At 37.2% G+C, this 26,057-nt stretch overlaps 2 protein-coding genes and 1 long non-coding RNA gene across 4 annotated transcripts in view; 2 read left to right on the top strand and 1 right to left on the bottom strand.

The window, feature by feature from the left end:
• Nucleotides 1–26,057, top strand: part of LOC125804795 (uncharacterized) — a 376,893-nt gene that overhangs the window by 342,782 nt on the left and 8,054 nt on the right. The gene's annotated exons all lie outside the window — the stretch shown is intronic.
• Nucleotides 1,362–15,161, top strand: plp1a (proteolipid protein 1a). The gene is made up of 7 exons (XM_022683708.2): nt 1,362–1,444; nt 4,379–4,565; nt 6,642–6,798; nt 8,006–8,174; nt 10,319–10,392; nt 10,585–10,650; nt 12,060–15,161. Exons 1-7 carry the CDS (start codon nt 1,441–1,443, stop codon nt 12,138–12,140), a joined length of 738 nt encoding a protein of 245 aa, XP_022539429.1. The 5' UTR covers nt 1,362–1,440; the 3' UTR covers nt 12,141–15,161.
• Nucleotides 16,180–25,643, bottom strand: rab9b (RAB9B, member RAS oncogene family). 2 transcript variants are annotated; one of them, XM_007228431.3, is made up of 2 exons: nt 25,565–25,643; nt 16,180–23,524 (listed from the first exon to the last, which is right to left on the bottom strand). In XM_007228431.3, the coding sequence occupies exon 2, from the start codon at nt 23,481–23,483 to the stop codon at nt 22,875–22,877; it is 609 nt and encodes a 202-aa protein (XP_007228493.1). In that variant the 5' UTR covers nt 23,484–23,524; nt 25,565–25,643; the 3' UTR covers nt 16,180–22,874. The 2 variants fall into 2 exon arrangements, with proteins under 2 accessions (XP_007228493.1, XP_022539427.1); XM_022683706.2 differs by lacking the exon at nt 25,565–25,643 and adding an exon at nt 23,608–23,698.

Below are 26,057 nucleotides of genomic sequence, written 5' to 3'. Positions count from 1 at the left end.
GGATTGGTTCTTAGTGCATATAAACACAAACAGAGATTTCACTTTCTGACATTCATTTAAATCAGTCAGCTCTTTATTTCTGCTTTTGTTTTATTTATTTATTTTGATTGGGTCAATAGAAGTGCTCCAAAATGATATAAATGATCCTAAATGCATATAAAATAATTTATATTGAATTCCACTGAATTTTTTGAGAAAAACAACATTTTTGCATCAACATATACCTGTACAATCAGCCGCTGACAGTCACATGTGTGTTTACTACACATACCGTTACCAAAGCACAATGTTTAAGGTAGTGATGCTGTGAGACATGCAGGGAAAATAGTAGAAACAAATACATTTTTATATGTGTTTATATGTGTATATCTCTGGGGAATTTAAAGCATTAAAACTGGAGAAACAGGACTAACTTATTAATATAGTACTACCAAATTATTAGGTACTCCCAAAATTGTAGCAATGTTGTGCATACTTTGTGCTTATTTGTGACATTTTCATATGTTCCTTTTTTAGGCACCATAATTATCCATAAAAACATAAAACCATAATTAACCATAAAGTAACATATAATACATTTTCAGGTTTGGCATAATGTTGTGGGGCAAAAAGTAAGATATTTGACTTTTAAATGTGGTGGATTAATTAAAAAAAAAGTCACCCAAACTTGAAATACTTCAGTAAACTACAGATAAACAAAATGCTTAAGAAACAAATTACTGTTTATTTTTTTTGTTACTTTATACCACTAATTGTGTTATAGCATTAGTACTTTTGTTACATTTTGGAAACAAAATAAAAAAAATATTTTTGTGTTATTTATTTGTCACTGTCATTTGTCAGTGTAAAAGTCTAGAATAAAAATAGCTGCTTTAGAATTTATATAGAAATAAAATTGCTATTACATTTGCTATTGCACTGAAACCAATGTCAGAATTGATTTATGTGTGCAGATAGATATTACACTGATTTAACATTTATTCAATGTTAAGGCTCTTTTTAATGTTTTAAAGTTTACTTACATTAATTATATGTACAGTATATCCTGTTTGTATTCTATGCTTATGTCTTGCATTATAGAAAATACATAAATTCCTTATATATAAATTATAACCATTCAAAACTTTCAAATGAACGTTGATTAAACATTATAATTTCAACATTGGCAGATGCCTATTGGAAATTAATGTTAGATTTTTTATTTATTTATGTTTATTTTAAAGGTTGTTTTCCATCATTTACCTTACAATATAACACAGCCAAATAACTAAGGTTTATTTAATGTTCTCTGCTATCAGGGGACCAATCGCAGTGCAGGGGGCGGGGCTTGTATGAAAACGGGTGTGAAATGAAATAGCGGAGAGTTCAGTCTCAGAGCAGAGCTGAGATTAATAAAGCGCGCAGACTCAGCTGAACTAAACCAGACCACCTGCTGCAGTAATGGGTGAGTAAAGTTTATTTATTTATTATTTATTTATTAGATTTAATGATTATTTAGTTAAGGGAACTTTGGAAAGTTAAGAGCTTTATTGGGGCTTTAGTTTATTTGTGGATTTATTATTATAACGGATTTTGAGTTGCTGTTTGGCTGTCTTTGTCTTCTGTGTAGATTCTTTCTGAGTGTGATTATGTGAATATCTGCTGATAAACTAATAAAATAGAGTTTATTTCTGTTTATTTATTTAATACTGAGACCAGGATGGTCTAGTAAAGTAGTGTAACTTTTTACTAATTATTCATGAAGTCGTTTAAATCAGGCACTTATTTATTTTCGCTTTTATTTATTTATTTATTTATTTTTGTTGATTAAATAAAATATAATAAATATAATAAATCAAATATTTTGTATTAAATGCCACATAATTCTGAGGATAAAGTTTCAAGTTTCAACTATCAGGTTGATATCAAGCAAAATAACAGCAACAATAAACACGTTTAAAGTTGAGTCAAAGTTGAGTATATCTCCGTTTTGGTCTGTAATAGAAAGCCAGTATGTTTAAAACTGGTAAAAGTTGTGTTCAGTAAGTTTCTATGGCTCGTTAAACTCTCTCTGCAGCTCAGTGAATATCCTGAAAGGGGGCCTAAAGGTTATCCCGCTTCTATTCAGTAGTTTTACTGCGGTATTTCACTTGCTAATGGTTGTAAAGTGCATCTCTTCCCACTCTGTATAAATATTGCCAACACCCACATTGATTTTCTTCCATCCCCAAATAACCCACTCTAAATTCACTGGAAAATGCAGAGCATGTGTTTTAAAAGGGCTTTAACTGTTTATCTGTGAGTCAAACAGCTGTACAAACTTTTAATTTATCATTATCATGTGAAATTAACCTTAATGTATTATTGAAATAAAGCCTCTGGACTAATATTCTAAAGTTTGCACTCACTACCATCTAATATCCCCACTGTCCGGTGCAAAACATGTATCTCCAAAACAGCAGTGACAGAACTTATAACAGAAGTCAAAAAATGTAAAAAGAGTTCATTTCTATTGCTCCATTCACCAAGAAATTTTGACACAGTGTAGAGGACAGTTTGTTTGTGCAAATCATGTAGTAAAGTAAGATTTAGCACAAATGAAGAAGCTTTTTTCATGTCAAGCCAAGTCTTTATTTCGAAGGAATTTGACTGTTTATATGTGAGTCAAATACAGCTCTGAAAAGTGAAAATGCAGAGCTTTCAGACCTCAAATAATGCAAAGAAAACAAGTCATATTCATAAAGTTTTAAGAGTTCAGAAATAATCAATATTTGGTGCAATAACCCTGGTTGTATTTTAATCACAGTTTTTTCATGCATCTTGGCATCATGTTCTCCTCCACCAGTCTTACACACTGCTTTTGGATAACTTTCAGTTTGGTTTGATGGTTTGTGATCATCCATCTTCCTCTTGATTATATTCCAGAGGTTTCGATATAAATATAATATAGTATAATACCTTATACTAAAATAAAGCCTGTAGTTTGTACTGAAATCCTCGTGTTAAGTGAAGCGTTGTGGTCTTGCACTAATCCAGCATCCTGGGAAGGTCGGTATCCTCCACAGCTTCCCACACCCTCCCTCCTCCTCCACCACGTCTTCCATCTCTCCTGCAGTCAAGAGCCGACCCCCAGCCCCCCGACCCCCCCACCTCCTAAAATCAGCTTTCAGCAGTGGATGTTTGTGGTGGAGGTGGCTGTGGCCTTTTGTTAGTTTGACATTGCTCGCCCTTGTGTCCCCGAGCTGCTCAGAGACAAAGCCTATTGTCAGCAAGACCACAAAAGGAGACACTCTCCCTCAGAACCTCGTCCTCCCTCTGTTCTCACACTGCCGATCCCCCACTCTGCTCCGGCGTCTGGAGAAATCCCCGCTCGCCCCTGTCCTCTGTCCTGCTGTCCTGCTGTCCTGCTGCCTGTGCTGGGATGTGTCCATGTTGTGCTCTGGGTCTGTGTAAACACAGTCAGTGAGCTTTATTATTATAAATAGTTTATTATAAACAGTGATCCTGTAACTCTGGGTGGAGTGATTGGCATCACAAAGCAGTGCTGGTGATTGAGAGGTTCTGGAAGACAAAGGCTGGAACTGAGGGAGAAAAGGTTCTATATAGTGCTGAAAAAAGGCCTCTTTCACTTAAAAACAATGGTGAAAAAATACTTTTTGTTGCTTTAGAACCATTTCTAACTTTTTACTATCAATTACTGTCATGTCCTATGACTTGATGTCAGGTAGGAATCACAGGGCTTTTTACAATACGACATATATATAGTATATATACAGCTGTGAAAAAAATAAGAGATCACTCAAAAATGATGAGTTTCTTTGATTTTACCAAAGTAAAACCCTATGGAATATAATCATGAACTGCTTAAATTTCTGCACCAGGAGTAAAGCAGCATAAAGTTATCCAAAAGCAGTGTGTAAGACTGGTGGAGGAGGAGAACATGATGCCAAGATGCAGGAAAACAACTGTGATTAAAAATCAGGGTTATTCCACCAAATATTGATTATTTCTGAACTCTTAAAACTTTATGAATATGAACTTGTTTTCTTTGCATTATTTGAGGTCTGAAAGTTCTGCATCTTTTTTGTTATTTCAGTCATTTCTCATTTTCTGTAAATAAATGCTCTAAATGAGAATATTTTTATTTGTAATTTGGGAGAAATGTTGTCTGTAGTTTATAGAATAAAACAACAATGTTCATTTTACTCAAACATAAACCTATAAATAGTAATATGGTTCTATAAACCATATTTCCCCAGAGCTGCTCATTAAGACTCTGGAAAGCAAGCGTTTATAAAGATGACAGTAATAACAAAGATAAAGATGATGGTGATGATATTGATGGTGATGATTGTGATGATGGTGATGATGATAATGAAGCTGGTTCTGTGTGTTGCAGGTTGTTATGAGTGTTGTATGCGGTGTCTGGGGGGCGTGCCGTACGTGTCGGTGGTGGCGACGCTCCTCTGTTTCTCTGGAGTCGCTCTGTTCTGTGGATGTGGACACCAGGCTCTAACTGAGACCGAGAGACTCATAGAGAACTACTTCACTCGCAACTCACAGGATTACATCACCCTCGCCTACCTGTACTATACTATACTATACTACACTATACTATACTATACTATACTATACTATACTACACTATACTATACTATACTATACTGTACTATACTACACTACACTATACTATACTATACTACACTATACTATACTACACTATACTATACTATACTACACTATACTATACTATACTATACTGTACTATACAATACAATACTGAGAGACTGATAGAGAACTACTACACCCGCAACTCACAGGATTACATCACCCTCGCCTACCTGTACTATACTATACTATACTATACTACACTATACTATACTATACTACACTACACTATACTATACTATACTACACTATACTATACTACACTATACTATACTATACTACACTATACTATACTACACTATACTATACTATACTATACTACACTATACTACACTACACTATACTATACTACACTATACTATACTACACTATACTATGCTATACTATACTATACTACACTATACTACACTATACTATACTACACTACACTATACTATACTACACTATACTATACTACACTATACTATACTATACTATACTACACTACACTATACTATACTACACTATACTATACTACACTATACTATACTACACTACACTATACTATACTACACTATACTATACTACACTATACTATACTACACTATACTATACTACACTATACTATACTACACTATACTATACTACACTATACTACACTATACTATACTACACTACACTATACTATACTACACTATACTATACTACACTATACTACACTATACTATACTACACTATACTATACTACACTATACTATACTACACTATACTATGCTATACTATACTATACTACACTATACTACACTACACTATACTATACTACACTATACTATACTACACTATACTACACTATACTATACTACACTATACTATACTACACTATACTATGCTATACTATACTATACTACACTATACTACACTATACTATACTATACTACACTATACTACACTATACTATGCTATACTATACTATACTACACCATACTACACTATACTATACTATACTACACTATACTATACTATACTACACTATACTATACTACACTATACTATACTACACTATACTATACTACACTACACTATACTATACTACACTATACTATACTATACTACACTATACTACACTACACTATACTACACTATACTATACTACACTATACTATACTACACTACACTATACTATACTATACTACACTATACTATACTACACTATACTATACTACACTATACTATACTATACTGTATTGTACTATACTTTACTATACTACACTGTGGAGATGTGGGGCTCAGAGTAGTTTGACCAAGTTTGACTAAGTCCAAGTTCACTGTGATCTAAGGATTGATGGTTTGAATCCCGGCTCATGCTATTGCTTGGCATCAGCAGCCAGAGTCTGAGTGAGCACAAAAACCATGCTCTCTCTGGGAATTGGCTAGATGCCAATCTCTCCCCACATCACTGCTACCTCGATGTTGGTCAGCACAGGCATCTCTTAGCTGATTAAATCAGAGCTGATTTGCTGCACTTTCCTCTGAGCATGCTGCCTGTGACCCAGTGATGCTGCATCAGTAGATGTTAATTGAAATTGCATAGACATTTAGGTAAAATTAGAAATAAATTACATTAATAGAAAAGAAAACGTGAGAAAAGGATCTCCAGCATTTTTCCCAAACAGTACAGAAATAAAAGCCCTCCTGAAGCTCAAGTGGAGCACTTTAGTGTTAAGAGTCTAAAAGCGCACTATATTCTATTCCGCCGGTTGTGAAAGTCTGCAGCGCAGTACGAACTGATCCATTATCAGCAATTTTGAGACACTAGATGTGAAAACTAGATATCAGCGCTGTGGTGTGAAAATGGAATGAAAATCGTGGGGTTTAAGATCACGGTGAACCTGTTCTTTTGATTCTGTATATGATGTAATTTACAGGACAGCTGGGATTTTAATGGGCTAAACTAAATAATAAAAAATGAGGTTTTGATATTAAGATGAGTGTAATTCTCTCTCACTTTATTTCAGTATCGAGTATTTCCAGTACATCATCTACGGCCTGGCCACCTTCTTCTTCCTGTACTGCATCGCTCTGCTGGCTGAGGGCTTTTACACCACCAGTGCGGCGCGGCAGACGTTCGGGGAGTTCAGGAGCACAGTGTGCGGCCGCTGCCTCAGCACATCCGTAAGAGTCTGACTTTAATTCACTGCAGAAAATCACAGAATAAACTAAACCGCGGCTCCTGCAGAAACTGCCAGTGCCACAACGTTTCTCAAAAGCTACTTGGTTGATAAGGTGTTGCTATTGTGCTGCTATGGTGTCTGTGGTGATTGCTAAGGTGTTGCTATGGTGTCTGTGGTGATTGCTAAGGTGTTGCTATGGTGTCTGTGGTGGTTGCTAAGGTATTTGTTGGTGGTTGCTAAGGTATGCATCCTGGTTGCTATGGTGTTAGTAAGTGGCTTCTAGGTGGTTGCTAAGATGTTGCTATTGTGTTGCTATGGTGTCCATGCTGCTAAGGTATCCATGGTGGTTGCTATGGTGTTGCTAAGTGGCTTCTAGGTGGTTGCTTAGGTGTTGCTATTGTATTGCTATGGTGTCTGTGGTGGTTGCTAAGGTGTTGCTATGGTGTCTGTGGTGGTTGCTAAGGTATTTGTAGGTGGCTGCTAAGGTGTTGCAAGATGGTGGCTAAGGTGTTGCTATGGTGTCCGTGCTGGTTGCTAAGGTATTTCTAGGTGGTTGCTAAGGTATGCATCCTGGTTGCTGTGGTGTTAGTAAGTGGCTTCTAGGTGGTTGCTAAGGTGTTGCTATTGTGTTGCTATGGTGTCCATGCTGCTAAGGTATCCATGGTGGTTGCTATGGTGTTGCTAAGTGGCTTCTAGGTGGTTGCTTAGGTGTTGCTATTGTATTGCTTTGGTGTCTGTGGTGGTTGCTAAGGTGTTGCTATTGTGCTGCTAAGGTGTTGGTAGGTGCTTACTAGGGTGGAGCTATGGTGTCCGCGGTGGTTTCTAAGGTTTTGCAAGATGGTGTCCATGCAGCTAAGGTATCCATGGTGGTTGCTATGGTGTACATGGTGGTTGCTTTGGTGTTGCTAAAGTGTTGTTGGGTGGTTGCTATGGTGCCCGTGTTGGTTGCTATATATTTTATATTCTGAAAGTTATATTGCTGAATATAAAATCACTATTGCATCACCAGGCTCTGTAAAGTGTTCAGATTAGTCGGATGTGTTAAAATGTTATTAAGAAAAATCATTTTAAAACAAATTTTCATAATATTAGAAGCTTGATATCAAATTCTCCACTTTATCACTTTAATATTTATTTAATATTTACTGTTTTTGACGGTGAATCAACATCATCATCCACATCATTCTCTCGTCTCTTGTCGCTCTCAGTTCATTGTGATCACGTATTTCCTGGCCGTGGTCTGGCTCCTGGTGTTCGCCCTGTCAGCGCTTCCCGTCTTCTTCTTCTACAACATGTCCAGCACCTGCCGCACCGTGGACGTCCTCTCCGAGACGCCCTCCAGCATCAACCAGCTGTGTGTGGACGCCCGGCAGTACGGTAATGAACTCACACTCCCATCTTAATATCTTTATCACACCTGTTTCGCCTCCTGTCGCCGGCGCAATCTGATTTAGGAGCTCAGAGTAACTCTGATTAAAATTCCAAGGTTGTGTCTCTTTGTGGCGCAGTAATGGACGCTAAATGAGGCAATTACTAGGAAATGGGCCGTGAGTGTGAGGAGTGATGCAGCCTCCATATCTTTCCCTCATTCTCAACATCTCTAAAGATCTGCTCTCACAGAAACGCATTATTGTAGGAATCATCTCCGTTCAGCTGGAGAGGAGAGATATTTATGACCTTGAAATAAAATGCAGATGCTGATTGAAACACTTATATAACATTTCCTTTGTTAAAATGTGCATTAATTGATTTATTTCTGAGTGTATTCATGTATCGTTGTAAAAAAATGGGAAAAGGAATAATTCATTCAGGTAATTTGTGTAATTTGTGTACTTTAAACAAAAAATGTTCACAGGATGCAGTAGAGAAATTATTATGATATCTGTGGTATTAAAATTAGGCTAATTTTCGTAGAGAAAGCTGCATCAGATGGGAAGAATAAAATAAAATGTGGTGATCTGAGATTTATGAATAGTTTTAAGCTCATATAAAGTGTTTTAATTAAACAGCTCATTTAAAGGCTGGGGTGTTAAAAGTAGTTTAAAGAGGAAATTTTGACTATCAGAAAATAAAAAGTGAAAGTCAGTGGCAGCTGGATTCACAAAAACTTAAAAAGAAATATTTAAGATAAACACTAATAAAAGGTTTATTCATGCTTAATGTTAATGTCAATTCCCATTTCCATTGTGTCTGTGTTTCTCTGTGTGTTTGTTCACCTTTCCTCCCACGTGGTCCTTTGTGTTCCTGTAAGTGTTTTCAGCTGTGCTCATTTGTAGCTCCGCCCCCTCGTTACCTTCCTGTAGGTGTTCCTTGTTTCCTTTCCTGCCTTGTGTGTGTATTTAAGCTCCTGTGTTTTCAGTGTTTGTTGTCCGGTTCTTCTGTCACAGCTGTGGCAGGAAAGGACACCTTTTGTCCCCATCAACCATTTTTTTAATAGAATATATTTTGTGCTTAACTCTGCCTATAAGCTTCTTTACCCCCTTTTTGCTACAACCTTGTATAGCAAAGAATCCCAGTTTCACTGCTATACATTCACCTTTGTTTTAGATTTTAGAATTAATGCAATAAAGAACATAATTCTTGCAAATGTATTTATTGTGTATTTATTAAACTTGTTTGTATCAAAAATAACAATACACAAATAAATAACTGTGCAAAATAAAATAATTTTAAATATAATGACTTTAAAATGCTACCTGTGTTTAAATTGCTTTACAAATTAAAGTGAGAACCATATTAAAAGGCATATTAACTGTAAAATGCGTTTGTAAACATTCACGTAAAATATTCCTGCCTTGCGGCTTCTCGTAGCTCTCCTCCTATTGGTTGTTGACATTGTTCAGGTCACTGTTTGCGTGAGCCGAGTCTCAAGATTAACGAAATTAATATTAAACAAGGTTGATTTTATCTGAACGCAGGACGAGAAACAGACTGACTTAAACCTTGAATCCTAAACACATCCTTACACTGAACCATCGTGATGACGCCACCACAACTCCACTCTAACAACACTCTATTATTTTATCTCGACTCTGGAAATTTGTTCTGCAACAGAGAAATCACTTTAAAAATCGTTAGATGTGAGGTCGACATTAGTAGCAACACTCGTGATGCTCACTATAAATCCTGATGCATTATGGGAGTTTTTAGTGCCCTCAAAATCACGCTTGAATATCCCCTTATGATTCGGACACGAGAAAAAATGGCCGACGTTTACAATAGTGCGCTAAATAGTAAATAGGGAGCTGTTTCGGTCACAGACTTGGTTTGCTTAGTTGTCTGCTGTTCTTCAGATGACTCTGTGCCCTCAGGTTCTTCATCATACAGAAAATCATTTACTGCAAACTAGTTTATATCATACACTTTTGTTTTATAAGTTTCAGACACATTTTACTGCCCTCAGATCAGCTCTGGAGCAGTTTGGTTGTGTCACAGATACTTTCTTATTCTTGTTATTCTTGTCTTTCCTGTGATTAAGTTAAAAAAGGCTCAAAGACTCAAAGACTCTCTGGTTTCTTCAGGTTTGCTTCCCTGGAACGCCATGCCGGGAAAAGCGTGTGGGATGACCCTGTCTAACGTCTGCAAAACAAGGGAGGTAAGTCATGCCTCCGGGCGAAGCGTGTTTCCACCTCTCTCTCTCTCTCTCTCTCTCTCTCTCTCTCTCTCTCTGATTCCTCCGAGAGTCAGCCTCAAAGGCTGGAGCTCGAGATGGAACTGACATCAAACGTTAGCCGGGTGCCCGGAGGCATCACAGCTCTGACTTTGAGGTTTCTGTCCTTCTTCGCAGTTTTTCCTGACCTATGATCTCTACATCGCCGCCTTCGCCGGAGCCGGGATCACGCTGCTGGCCCTGGTGAGTACCAGACCCAGAAACGTGCATCATATCCAGAACCAGAACACAATCACACAGCAGACTTCTGGAGATCAAAAATCTGGAGTTAAACAAAAAAATTGTGTTAAAAAAGTGTTAAACTGTGTGAATGGTGAATGGTTGTTTGCCTAGCTGATGTGTTGTTGGCTATAAGAGCAAGTTACCATATTCTGCACTGTTAACAAAGTGTGATAAAGTGCTGTAATGCACTGAGAACTGCAATGCAGGAATGCAGGAAGTTGCCATGCGATGGATTAATACACTGGCATACACTTGTTTATTATGAAATTGTTATTGGGTCAGTTTTACTCCTAAATGTTTCAGGGTTTTAAAATATTGTGTTTAATAACACCATTTTCTTTTTTTGCATTAATTGTCAACACTGTGAAGGAGTTTATGGTAAAAGTAACTCTAAATTAAATTTAGAGTTAACATTTCTCTAGATGGGATTTTAGTATTTAAACTCCCAAAACAGTTCAGATTTAACTCCTGAACAGTGTTCAAAGAGTTAAAACTCCCAGAAAAGAGATAAAAGAGTTAACTCTGTTATAGAGTATGTATGTGTATTCATATACTGTACTGTACATTTAAAACGAGTTGATATTAACTCTCAGGGAGTTTATTCCAAAAACAGAATTTGCTGTGTAGAGACCCAGTAAATGTGCATCATATTCAGAACCAGAACACAGTCAGTGGTGTGTTCTGGTGACGCCGCAGAGCCGCTGTAGGTGTGGAGGAATCTGAAGCCTCCATCTGTGATGAGCTCAGCTGCGTCTGACTGTGATTCACTCGACCTCAGAGCCGCGGATCTGTGGAAAAACAGAGTATTATTATTATTATGATGTAAATCCACAGCAGTTAGAGTTATGATGAGATAATCTGCAGCATGTGATTCAGTTCTGACCACAAAAGAGTTTCTATTCCTCTTTAAGAACACATCTGGCTTTCAGATTCTGCAGAGGAAATGATTAAATATAGAAATATAGGGAAATATAGCTCATGCTTTTTGCATTTTTTTTTTCTTTTTTTTTGGTCATACTGACATTTTTTTAGATTATCAAACAGACTTTTTTTATTAATATCATTCTTTTTTTTGTTCTCTTATCAATATCTTCTACTCTTTTGTTTGTGTATTTTTTAAAACTAGTACAAACAGTATCTTTTAAACATGGTTAAAATCATTCTACAGTTTTGTCCCCCTATATCTTATTGAGAATTTACCTCTACAAGAGAGAAATTTAGAAATATGAAGATCTAAAGAATATTTATGAATCTCTGCATTTGTAATAAAGTTTACAACAGATTTTCCTGTTTCTTTCTGGTATAATGATAATTCTCTCTCTCTCTCTCTCTCTCTCTCTCTCTCTCTCTCTCTCTCTCTCTCTCTATAGCTGACGTATGTGGTCTCCACTACCTATAATTTTGCGGTGTTGAGGTATCTGGGGAGGAAGGGTTTGGCTCCGCGGTGTTAAAACCTCCCCTCCTTAAATCCATGCTGTCCAGTCTGTTTCCACACGAGACACTTGAAGAAATCTGATCTCCTGCCTGTTCAGCAGCACTCTCTCATCTTCATCATCATCTTCATCATCATCTTCATCTTCATCATCATCATCTCCTCCTCCTCCTCCTCCTTCAGCCTGAGGAGCAATCTCTCCTTCATACTCTCTGCTCTCAGGCTGCAGTTCAGCTTTTTGCCCAGCAGGTGGTGCTGTAGTTCTGAAGCCTGCGGGGCGAGTGGGGAACAATTTAACACATTTAGTTTTTCTGCTAAATATATATAATTTTAACTATCTGAGCAAAATGTATTTGATTATTTTACATTAAAACTACCTGCAGATCTTGAGTACAGATTTTTATACTAGAAATAATTCTGCTGAAAGTCCTATAGGGTTAATTTTACATTTCTAATTACAAGTCTGAATGATAGTAAATAAAAAAAAAGTCTAATTGATGCAAAATCCAATTTTGTTTAATAAAAAAAATGTTTTCTGATCAACAAAAAAAATCTATTTCAAAAAATGAGAAATTTTAGTTTTAACATGTATTAAAAAAAATTTAAAGATTATTAAAAACAGTCTGCATCAAATAGCAAACAGTACAGTTTTCTCATCATTCTTTTGATGAGGTTTAACTGTAAAAACGCTGCATTAAAACTAAGCCCACAGTCTGGAGGCTGTATTTAGATTTAGAGTATTTATATCAGAACAGGTTATGTTATGTTAGAGCCACCTAGAGGGAAATTAAAGTATAATAATGTGAATTCTGCATTTGCATAACTTTGCGATGGGAAACAAAAACAATCTTTAAGGTGAATCTCTAGACATATCTGTCCTGTTGCTGTTAAAATATAAAAAAATGACCAAAAGCTTGATTTATTTCAGTTTTTATTAATATAGGAACATATAAAACATGGACGTTACAGTTTACAGTGTTAGGTTGGGCCTCACTGTCCCCTATAATCAAATAAATCCACATTTTCTGTGTGATTTTTGTGCCTTTTCTGTCTCCCCTGCTGGACAAAAACTGTTGTAACATTTGAGATTTTGCATTTTTTGTCTTTTTTTAATGTAAATCTTTTATTTTAATTATCAAGGCGCTGCTGTTTACACTTGTTTATTTTATTTTTTTATGTTTGGCTTGCGACTCCAAATGGCATTCTTGTGTCTTGTTGTTTTAAACCTAGTGCCTGCATCCCGTCTAAGTGCAGGATGATGATGATCTTGCTATTATTATTATTATACAGTTTTTTACTTAAATCATCCAACATGGGTGTTAATATGTAGCATATTTGCATATTAGCATAGTTTATTAGTTTATGTGTAAACGAATGGTAGGAATTTATTTTTATTTGGATTTTTTATTTTATTAGTATTTTTATTCTTTGCACGGGTCGGCGCCAAAAACAGCTCTCTCCAGTTGCTGATGACTGGTTACTATGGTGACAGTCTCCCACATCTGGTTGCCATGGTGCCAGACACAGCAAAATGTGCGCCTAGTTACCGTGACCTCGGCACTTTCTTTCTGGTCACTGTCTTCAGATCAGTAGTAGATCACTAATGTTCACAAAACAGGTAAAAAAAAAGCCCAAATATGAATTATTACATCAAACCTGATACAGGTGTGTCTGTTGTTGAGAAGCGTGAACAACAAAAACACACTGAATCTGATATTCAGATTCAGATTCAGGATGTGATTTGTGGTTTCTGGCTTCCCAGACTATCAAAAATATATCTGGATACGAGGGGTGGGCGATATGGCCCTAAAATAACATCATGATATTTCATTTTTTTGATTTTGTGATAACGATACTCTTGGCGATATGACAAAACACTGAAATTAAATTTAAATGTGATAAGGATGTGATAATTAGGGGTGGTTGATATGGCACCATATTTCAGGGTATAATATCATTATAGTTCACCATATTCATCATCATCATCATCATCATTTTTATTCACACATATATGTTTAAAACAATTCAAAAATGTTAGTGATATTATTGTGTATGATACGATATGACTGGCAGCCAGAGTGGCCCAAATTATATTTTTAGTATATCTAGATTGTATCCAGATTAATTTTAAAAGTGTAAAAAGCCAGAAATCATGAATAAGACATTTGGAGGTGGTTTGACATGTGATTAGGGTCTGATTTGTACTGATGTGTCTCTGTCTGAACGCTTAATTCAGATGCGTTTTAATACGTCAACAAACAACCTAAAGCTACGTTCACATTACTCTAAACCACGTTGCTCAAATCGGCTATTTTGACGCTTCACAAAAATGTCTGATATTTTCTATTTTAGCGCCAATCCCATTAAATACATTATATTTGACCCCTGTGGAAACACACTTAAAAACACTAAACTGCATTTTTCCAGGATGTTTTTCTTGTTTCTGACCAGAAACACTTAAACAGAGATTGTGTCGTCCTAAATATGAGATTCTGAGGTGGAATTAAAGGCAGGACATGTCTGAGACGCTGAGAGGATGAAGGCCTTATATTATACTGTAATTTTGTACAGTTTAGACTTCAGGACCTAGAATTGAAACAGGCTTGAATTTCTTTTTGTTTTTATTAGTTTTTCTTTAATATTTCAGAATGCACTGACCTGTATATTAGTGTGTTTATGTTAATACTGAGAGCTGATTGGAGGGACGGATGCTTCTGTATTTCCCCTGTAACTGTATCAGGAGAGAATGAGTAGTTATTGTATAACACTGTTCTTTTATATTATTATTATTATTATAACTATTATTATTTAGCTAGATCCTAATTACTAATCCTAATGAGATGTAAATTACACTTTTCATTTCTTTTTATCTGGTATTAACAATATTTGTTAGTTTTTTTCTTAGTGTTTCAGTGTGTAAATTATATTATGTTTTCCTGTTTATAACCTGTTGTCCGGCTTTGGTTTTGCTATGTTCTGTTCAGAGAGTTTGAGTTTGGAGGACTTTGGTAATAAAGTGAAATAAATGCCGTTCAGTGTTTCTCATGTGTGACATCGACCTTCTGTAGCGTTCTCTCAACTTCTCACATCTCGATAAATCCATCAGTGTGTGAGAAAAGAGGTTCTGGATAGTTTTTCTCATTAACAGGTTCAGTTTCTGCAGAAAGACCATCACTGCAGTGTAAATAAGAGAAAAAGGTCATAACCTTCTCCTTATGCTCTCCCATCTCTTATGAGTTGTTATTGGACATAACTTGCATGACACAAGATACAGTGGTGCTTCAAAGTTTTGTGAACCCTTTATAATGTTCTATATTTCTGCACAAACTTGCACAAGCATTAAACTATCAGATTTTCACATTTTCACAAGTCATAGAATGTCTAAGGAGAACCTGATTAAACAAATGAGATTATATTATACTTGATAATTTACTCATTAAGGAAAAGGATTCAGTATGTTATGTGTTTTTCCTCCAAAAATAAGCTTCTTATTTAAAGGAGTAAAACTTGTTAAAAAAGTTCTTACTTTTGATGAATAGCACACCTCTGCTCTCCTGCAGCTCTCTGACATTCAGTCATTTCGTGCTGTTTGCCCATCACTCTGTACAAGGGTCATATCAGGGCATAATTTGCCCCAATAAATCGCTTTTTACACCGTTTTCCAGGCTCAAAATATCTCCACACCTTCTTACTAGAATAGAAATGACAGAGAGAGCACTGGCATTAATAATAATAAAAAAAAAGTGCAGAAGTTTATTAAACACCACTGTTTACATCCCATAACGCTACTAGCTTCAGCTCCGAGCACCACCATCACTGTACTGATACATATATATATATATATATATAGACTCCTTTAGCAGCTGGCACCAGGAGGCTGGCTATGCAGAGTCTATGTATATATATATGTCTGTCATTATCATTACAGTAATGGCGGCACTCGGAGCTGAAGCTAGTAGCTCCTTTAAGTTTAACCTGGTTAACTCCCCTGGTTTTAACATTGTTTTTTTCTTATTTCAAAAGAATAGGAACTCTGTACAGAATCACAGACACGTAGATCAGTTTCTCAGGTTTATTTTTCGCACTGGCACTGGATAGTTGCAGATGGAATTAGTTTGATTTGTAAACAAAAGCAGTCTTGCCCTCCTTTACTGCGCAGGGTGTGTGTGTTGTGTGTGTGTGTTGGGTGTGTGTGTGGGATGGGAGACCAGGGATGGGTTGTCCAGCCATTCTCAGGCATCATTACACAACCTGAACTCAGCTCAAAGCACATCAAGCAGATTCTACACGACATCAGAGACTTCAGAGATTTTCTACTACTGTCAGAACAGACACACACACACACACACACACACACACACACACACACACACACACAGCATCAGACATCATCCCACATCATCTCTCAGAGCACTGCTAATAATAATCTGTATTCAGAGCAGAGCTGGAGGTCCTCGTACACAAACACAACCACAGACTTTACCCTCAACATAATCCGGAGCAAACTGTGGTTTAAAACAGTTAAACAGACAAACTTACAAACATACAAAACCCAAATACTGAGAAATTTCATCTGATTAATGTGAAAATAATGTGCAAATAAATATGTAGGCCTGTGTAAAGCTGGGTCAGTAAGTATTTTGGACAGTAACACAGTTTTAATCATTTTGCCTCTGTTCTTCACTTCAGTGGTAACTGTGTGGACATAGAGCTTCTTTTATTATAGTGAATTTAACTCTGTTAAACACAGTTGTTGTGTTCATGCACTGGAGCTGAGGGAAATGTTTCACTCCTGTAGTTGTGAAAGTTTCTATGATCCGGATCAGAGATGAGTTTATTGTTTATTTGGAGCTTCATTTTCTCCATCTTTTTGGTTTGTTTTCACACAGGCATAAAAACCTAAACGCACAAAATACACACCAATAAACCACACGAGCACATCGTCTCCTCTGATTGGTCAGAGCTGTCAGAGCAGCAGAATCAGTGTTTGTTCATAGCTGTGGTAATTAGCGTTATCTGGCTAATATATCAGATTAAACTGAGCCTTATCAGCAGTTTAGCTCAAATAAAAGAAGTATATTTAATTTCTGGGTCAGATCGAGACCAGATCACGCTCTTACCGCAAGCAAACCGCTCCAGAGTTCGCTTGGAACCGGACTGAGACGACCTAAACTAGCAGGTCTCAAACCTTTGTCTATATAAAAGTGGTTTTTGGTCGGGTGGAAATTGACCCCAGAAGGAAAATCCTTTCGTCAAATAGATATTTGACCACTGCCGTGCACCGTAATTACACTTTGGGCGCGCCGGTTTCAAGGGAGATGCATGTTAAAAACACAACAGCGAGTGGAAATGGAGGAGCTACTGAACACCGTGATGATGTCATGTGACCGAGAAAAAAGCCTAAAAACTCACTGATCCTCCTGTTTTTTAATTGCAGTCCGGATGCAGGAGTTTAATCACGAAAGAGTAGAAATGTGAAATATTTTACACAGACGTCCCCTGAGAAAATAATCCCGTCCAGAGACCACCAAATGCTGATCTGATACTTGTTTGTTGTTTTTTCTGAATCAGTTTTATCTACAGTAAGTGAAAGGTAATTGGGTTGGGGTCAGTTGTCTGGCGCCCTTTAAAATCATTAAATTTTATTTTACACTACAGCTCATATCCTCTCTTATTATCATCCTGTCTGTTCTGCAGCCGCTGATGAATCTGAGCTCTCTGATGGGTTTGTTTGGTTTTCCAGGCTAAATGATGGCCGATTTCATTTGCATCATCACCTCTTTGGACCGCGTACTGAGAGTTTCGACGATCAGCCGCCAAAAACTCATTCTGAATCACTTTGAATCAAATCCAGACCGTTTATCCGCTTAATTTATCATGAAATAATCAGAGAACATGACACACCTGGCCTTCACCTGCTCATCAGTTTACTGTACCATTAATCTGAGCTGTGAAAACGGAGAGACTATGTAAAAATCTTTCATTCTAAAACTGTTAATTTTCTGTTCCATTTAATTTTAGTTAAATGCTGTGAATTAAAGTATTTAATTAAAATTAAAATAAAAAAATCTGGGAGACAGTGAACTGAGGCAAAGTCATGAAAACGGTCACTGTCTAAATACTGTATGTAGATGTGACTGTATTTATAACAAACAGTGTCAATATTGTCAAAATAAATATAACTTAATTCAGCGTACCAGAACTTCTTTTGTTATAAAACAAAACAAACAATAATATAAACAAAAACAAACAAAAAACTCCATTCAAAGTGAACAAACTCAACTGACAAGCATGCCTATAAACTTTAAACATATACAGCTCTGGTTATAAAATAAGAAACCACTTAAAAATGATGAGTTTCTTTGATTTTACTAAATTAAAAACCTCTGGAATATAATCAAGAGGAAGATGGATGATCACAAACCATCAAACCACCAAACTGAACTGCTCGAATTTTTACACCAGGAGTAAAGCAGCATAAAGTTATCCAAAAGCAGTGTGTAAGACTGGTGGAGGAGAACATGATGGAAAACAAAAACAGGGTTATTCCACTAAATATTGATTATTTCTGAACTCTTAAAACTTTATGAATATGAACTTGTTTTCTTTGCATTATTTGAGGTCTGAAAGCTCTGCATCTTTTTTGTTATTTCAGTAATTTCTCATTTTCTGTAAATAAATGCTCTAAATGACAATATTTTTATTTGGAATTTGGGAGAAATGCTGTCTGTAGTTTATAGAATAAAACAACAATGTTCATTTTACTCAAACATAAACCTATAAATAGCAAAATCAGAGAAACTGATTCAGAAACTGAAGTGATCTCTTCATTTTTTTTCCAGAGCTGTATAATAAAATCTTAAAGCTGCGAGATCTTATGACCTGATACCATGAACCTTCCTTATACCGCAACACCTGTAACAAACACAATACTGTAAAAGAGGTTTGGTGTAAAACCAGATCAGAGTCACAGTGAAAACACTGTCGCAGCTTATTCTGGTACCTCCATTTAAATATACCGAATATAACGACTGGCAGTTCAATACTGCTTTCTAATACAGAGATCAAATACAGGTATTTGTATGATTTACATACCAAAAAGTAAACAACCCAGAAGGGGGGAAGCACAGTGCCGTAACTGATCCTGTTTCACAGTGAACTTTTCTCATTTAAACTAGAAAAAAGCAGAAGATACTGTTAGTAGTGGATAAAGACTGGAAATAAGTGGCTCATATGAGGCCCTGAAGTTTAACAAGCGGTAATACAGCAGCAGAAAGCACTGCGGCGTTTACATGCAAGCGCAAGCACACATTAAAACCATCCATTAGTGAACAAATCGTCCATTAGTGAACAAATCGTCCATTAGTGAACAAATCGTCCATTAGTGAACAAATCGCCCAATAGTGAACAAATCGCCCAATAGTGAACAAATCACCCAATAGTGAACAAATCATCCATTAGTGAACAAATCACCCAATAGTGAACAAATCGCCCAATAGTGAACAAATCGTCCATTAGTGAACAAATCATCCATTAGTGAACAAATCATCCATTAGTGAACAAATCACCCAATAGTGAACAAATCGCCCAATAGTGAACAAATCACCCAATAGTGAACAAATCATCCATTAGTGAACAAATCACCCAATAGTGAACAAATCACCCAATAGTGAACAAATCATCCATTAGTGAACAAATCACCCAATAGTGAACAAATCACCCAATAGTGAACAAATCGTCCATTAGTGAACAAATCATCCATTAGTGAACAAATCGTCCATTAGTGAACAAATCACCCAATAGTGAACAAATCGCCCAATAGTGAACAAATCACCCAATAGTGAACAAATCGCCCAATAGTGAACAAATCGTCCATTAGTGAACAAATTGCCCATTAGTGATTAAATGGTCTATTAGTGAACAAATGTCAGTAATCGTTTGAGTTGGAGGGCGTGTGAGCTACATCTGGTGCTTCTTATAGGCATCGCTAGTAAATATAAAGTTTAAAAGTCTCTAAAACTGTCAGAGAGGAAACTTAAACTGGAACAGGGGGAACAGGAGCTCAATATCCAGGAAATTTAGGCAGGAAAAATAAATAAAACTAAACAGAAAATATTCAAAGAAAATTTTACCTACCAAAATTTGACTATGATACAAATATTTATGTAAGTACCAAAGCTGGGTATCTTTTAGTTTAATCAGAAACTACAGGACTGTTCACAAGTGCTTTTTATAACACTAGAAACTAGAAAGTTAAATGCAGAACACCAGGGCTGATGTGCTTTGGTTTTTGTTTCACATTCAGATTAGAAGGAACTGAAAGAACTGAAAGAACAATGGAGGAGTGAACTTTTCCAGTTCTAAAGCAGGCAGGTAAAAGGCAGTGAAGCAGTGAGGCATCAGACGTTTTACTCACTTCTTTAAAACACAACATCCTGTAGTTATTAAACCCTGCAAAATAAAATCGATAAAAGCGCTGAATTAGAAGAAGCTTCATCGTTCACAAGGCTGCGTTCACATTACAAGAAGCCATGGAGCTCAAATCTGATTATTTACTCAGATCTGATCGGTTCACATTCAGTGTAAATGTAAGTGATCTGTATCTGTGTGTAATGTGAACGAATCTGTCCCTGAATCGTCTCACATGCTGCACATTAATACCTGTATAAACACCTTCTTCACCAACAACAAAAACCCTCATATTAGAGAGAGGAGAGACTCGTAGCTTTATAAAGGGAAATGGATGAGTTAGCAGCTCATATGTGGAGCATCTTTTGCTGGAGTGGAGAGTAAACAGCTGCTCTGAAGTTCATGCTCAGGTCCAGGAGGAGAAAAAAGGACAGGCGGTTTGCTTTTGCTGTTTTTTTTTGCAGCTATAGCTACACAGCTGCACCAAGAGATGCAGTGTGGGTATAAGAGAGAGAAGCACGTAGCGCTAATGCTAATGCTAATGCTTAAAAAAGCAAAAAAATGCATGAATTCCGCATGATTCGTCTGTTCACATTCATTTCGCTTGTCCATGGATCGGATACGGATTCGTTCACACAGCCATTCAAAAATCAGATCTGAGCCACTTTAGCCTGGTAATGTGAACGCAGCCTTAATGCTCTGATTAAAATAAAGCCCTAAATGTGCATCAACACCAAACTACAGCAACTCATTCAGCGTCCCGGACTCTCAAAACTCTAGAAATCAGAACAGCCCTTATTTCTTATTTCTGATTGTACAGTGGAGCAAATCAACAAAGCTCTATCTCACACAATCTCACATAAATAAAACCTCCAAACCTCCAAATCAAACAACAGACTGTTTAAAACAAGAACAAAGTAATAAAATAATAATAATAATAATAAAAACTAAAAATTGTACCACAAATGTAACATTAGGTCACATTATAATATATATATATATATATATATATATATATATATATATATATATATATATATATATATATATAGAATATAATGAGCAAAAAAACGAAATCAAACCTTTTTAAAATCAAACAGCACACTAACGACCGTTCCCTTTTCGCAAAAAATCACACATACCCCATATATATACAGATATATATATATATATATATATATATATATATATATATATATATATATGCATGAATTTGTAACAGACTGTATCTGACGTTTCAGAGATTTACACAGCAGTAGAGACTCTCTATTTCTCTTTGTGAGGTTTGTGCACCATAAAACATCTAAACACAAGCAAAACTAAAACTACAGTACAGAAAACTATATAACTGGCTTTACAGCAGGAAACGACTCGGTCTGATAAACTGAAAGGAATGTTAATGACGGGATAAGCATGAAACACTGGAGGAATGAGCTGTGTGAAAGCCTCTGGGTGAATTATGGCTCTGGATACAGAGGAATGTTGCGTGTTGTAAAGAAGACAGGAGCTCTTCGACCTCCAGGTAGTGCTGGGACATTACGGCCTTAAAAAAAAATCTTAATTTTTTTTTTTTTACAAAAAATCTAATTTTCGAATATAATCGTTTTTTTCCCCAGCTAAAAATCAAACTACAGATGACAAATAAATGGTTCAAAACTAAAAAAAAATATATACATATGTTCAGACGCTTTGGGTTGAGTCAACTCACTGAGCAAATCAATGATTCAAAACATTGTTTTGAAGCCCATGCGTTCATATTATGCACTGACCTTGTATCTACACACTGATGGACACTGGAATATACTTCAGAATGTGGGTTTGTGACGGAAAAAAGAAACGGTAGATTTATTTTTATAATTTTTGTAATTCGCTGAATTAATTGTGAAAATCGCACTACCAGCACTACCTCCAGGGCAAGAAGAGAGTGGTATTGTTTGAAAACCTAACAACACAAGCGTGAGAGCTTTGGGCATGTAAAGGACATCAGAGATTATAGATTATAGAGACTAAGTTGATGCCAGTCTGCAGTGCCAGGCTGCAGGAAACAGGAAGCAGGAAGCAGAAAGCAGGAAGTAGATGCACGTACCTAAACAAAATGCTACCATTGATGGTTTGAATACTGGTTACTGTATCTGTACCCTAAGTAGTACGTACCCCAAGAAGTAACCCAAGAACACCTTCCTTTGCCCCCCCCCCCCCCCTCCCTCCCTACATTACATTTTCGCCCTCCTCTTTTACGTGTCCTCGTGCGTCAGTCGTGCGACTCTAGTGAGTGTGCAGGCATGGCAGGACTACAAAGGCACCGTGTAAACCCCGCTATAACCCCGCTACAACCCTGCGCTCCTCAGCAGCAGGACGAGCGAGGCGCCTTGCGGTTGCCGTGCAGGTCGATGGTGCTGCTGAGCAAGGCGTGGTCAATCTGTTCCTCGCTGGCCAGCACCTCCCTCACGGCGGCTTCGAAGGCGGCGCTCACGTTGGTGTCGTCCTTGGCGCTGGTCTCGAAGTACGGGCAGCAGCCATTCTCCTCGCACCACGCCCGCGCCTCGTCCTCGCCCACCTCGCGCTCCTCCTTGTCCACCTTGTTTCCCAGCACCACGAACGGGAAGCGCTCGGGGTCGCGCACGTCCGAGTAGTACATGAACTCCTTCTTCCAGCAGCCCAGGTTCTGGAAGCTCTGCAGGTCGTCCACAGCGAAGGTGAGGAGGCAGCAGTCGGCGCCGCGGTAGAAGGGCGTGCGCAGGCTCTTGAAGCGCTCCTGCCCGGCCGTGTCCCAAATCTGCAGCGTGACCAGCCGCCCGTCCACCTCCAGGTCACGGTTCAGGAACTCCACGCCGATGGTGTGAAAGGACTGCGAGTCGAAGCGGTCCGTCACATAGCGGTTCATCAGCGAGCTCTTCCCCACGCCGCCGTCCCCCAGCAGGATCACCTTCAGCAGGAGGCTCTTCCCACTCATGTCTCCAGCGAAGGCTGGGTGAAGCACAGGCTCAACATAACCTATAATACAACAAACGACAAGAATGACGTTAAATACAGTTTACCTTTATAAATACTGTACAATCAATCAAACACAGTCTAACCTTTCTGCAGGTGAACACCAAGCATTCTGAACGCAACCTAGAGCAGAGAACTTATTCCACACAAAAACAGCTGTGCTGGAGCAGAGTGTTTATCTGGGTGGATGACCCTGAGACTTTGGACAGGGTACCTCCCTCCCGCAGGACACACAGAGATTGGATAATTACAGTGATTTCAGGCATTAAGATCTACACTGCTTCAGAACCCAACAGATCTAAACCTGATATAGATATTCTGGACAACAAAATAAAGACATATTGTTTCTTTAGATCAGTGGATCACAGTCCTGCACAGTTTTGGTGCAGTTGTTTAAACAGGGATTAAGCCTAGTCTTGGACTACACAGTTTTGCAAGCAGAGATTTTACACTGAAAGAAAGTAGTAGTTTAGAACCAGGCTTAATCCCTATCTGGAAAAAAACTTTGTTGTTCAATTAATAGTATCTGATCTGTAGTCTGATATGGTCTGTTGTGTTTATTTGTTGTGTGTTTGTTCACATATATAACATTGAACAGTATTTTAGACACTAATGCTAAATGACCAATTCTTCAATAACTGTGACTCCATACACACAGTGTGGACAAACTGCAGTAGGTGAAAAATGTTTTTTTTTATATATATTTATATGTATTTTACTATTAAAAAAGCTATTGTACATATACTGTATGTAATTGATATCTTTAATTTGATTTTTTACCTAGTGAATATTCAATTATGACTTATTTTTAGCAACAGTCTCATACAATTACCCTTCATTTCTAGTAATTTCTGATCCAGGTACTTTATCCATGTTAATACCCACCCTTTAGACACTCCTTCAGCACTTATTCCCTCATACAGATTATACATGCTATACTGTACAATGGACTGACACTTTACCTTACTTACATGGTGCACAATAACACAATCTATCCATGATGTCATTTTAGGGTAAACTGCTTGCCAACTCTAGCTATAACTAACTGTGTAAAGCATCAGTCAGCTTATTATAGCTAGTCTAGTGTTATTACTTCTAAATCTGTAACTAGCTAAAATAGGATCAAACCATACCTCTGAATAAAGTCTGAATGCAATCACGAGTAATTTAGAGTAATTAAAATTCTTTAAAAGTAATTAAGAGTAATTATAAGTCGGTAAAATAAAGGATTTAAACAGGAAAATCATGATTTTATTACCCCTCCCTGAGCATCTCCCCCGCGCATGCGCAAACAATCGTGACAGGCACCATTCTATTATCACTATGCAACTGTTGAAACTAAGCTACTGTTTTCTTTATAATTCTCATTTATTTCGCAAAATTAAAGCGAGTTTATATTTTATTATAAATTCCACACATATACTGTCTGTCCTGGGAGAGCTGCTAATGCTGAGCTGTGTAAACTCAGCTGGTGTTTTGTCGATTTGTGTTGCCCTGTCGAATCGTGCTACCCTAGTGTGTATTAAACGTAAACATGCCAGAAAAAAACGAAATTTGAAAATACTCTCTTGGATATTTGGAAAGCCTGAATCAATATATTAGAATACAGTAAAAAGGAATAGGCATGGCTGTATATCGGATTTTTGTATTTTTCACTGCTCACTTATTATTACCACTAATATTATTATTAATTTAAACTGCCATTTACACACTTGTAACACCCAAAAAAACATACATACATACTGGCAGAGGAGGTGAAGTAAAAATTTGTAGAACTACCATAAAACATAAAAATATAAAATAAATGTGGGTCCACGCATGCGCACTGGTGTTGAGAAGCACATTTCGATGGGTAGCAAAACTGGACACAACACCTAAGATCTGTGCGGCTAACGCTAGCCTTCAGCTTTAGCTAAATACCCGCAGAACCCGCTCCCTGAGCGGAACCGCAGCCCGGTTCCGGCCCTCCACCCGCGCCGGGAACCACCGGGAGAAACCCCGCAGCTCCCCGCGCTTTAAACTCCTGCTGAAATGTTTATTTACCTCATTCTGTGCGGGGCGAGCGGCCGCGCGCTGCTGCCGAGATTTTGACGCGGTGCGCGTGAGCTCGCCGAACCCCGCGCGGTCCTAACGCCCAGCGCGCGCTGCCATCATAAAACACACAGTTATCAGTTATGGGGATAAAAGTGTCTAAATTCACAATAATCATAAAGTCTCTTAAGTGAAAACATACAAAGATTTTGACTTTTAAATTTGTCAATAAGAAAATTTCAAAATAATTCATAATAATGTAATAATATTAATGTAAAATTCTATTTACAAAAAGACTAAAACATCTTCATGTAAAAGATATATATTACTAATAGTATGTACTGTAATTTATGAATGCTCTATTTTGTGTATATCTGTGTTTTGCCGTGTGGTCCTTTACTGTTAATTATATTTACATTTACATTTTGTTTTTTGCATAATTCTTTCCTTTTTATACTGTCAATAAAAAACTGATCCCAACTGAAAATAGATTAAGTATCTCCAT

This window comes from Astyanax mexicanus, chromosome 10 (genome assembly GCF_023375975.1).
Source record: "Astyanax mexicanus isolate ESR-SI-001 chromosome 10, AstMex3_surface, whole genome shotgun sequence".
In the NCBI taxonomy this organism is placed as follows: Eukaryota; Metazoa; Chordata; class Actinopteri; order Characiformes; family Acestrorhamphidae; genus Astyanax; species Astyanax mexicanus.
This window is presented reverse-complemented; position numbering and strand designations above follow the sequence as displayed.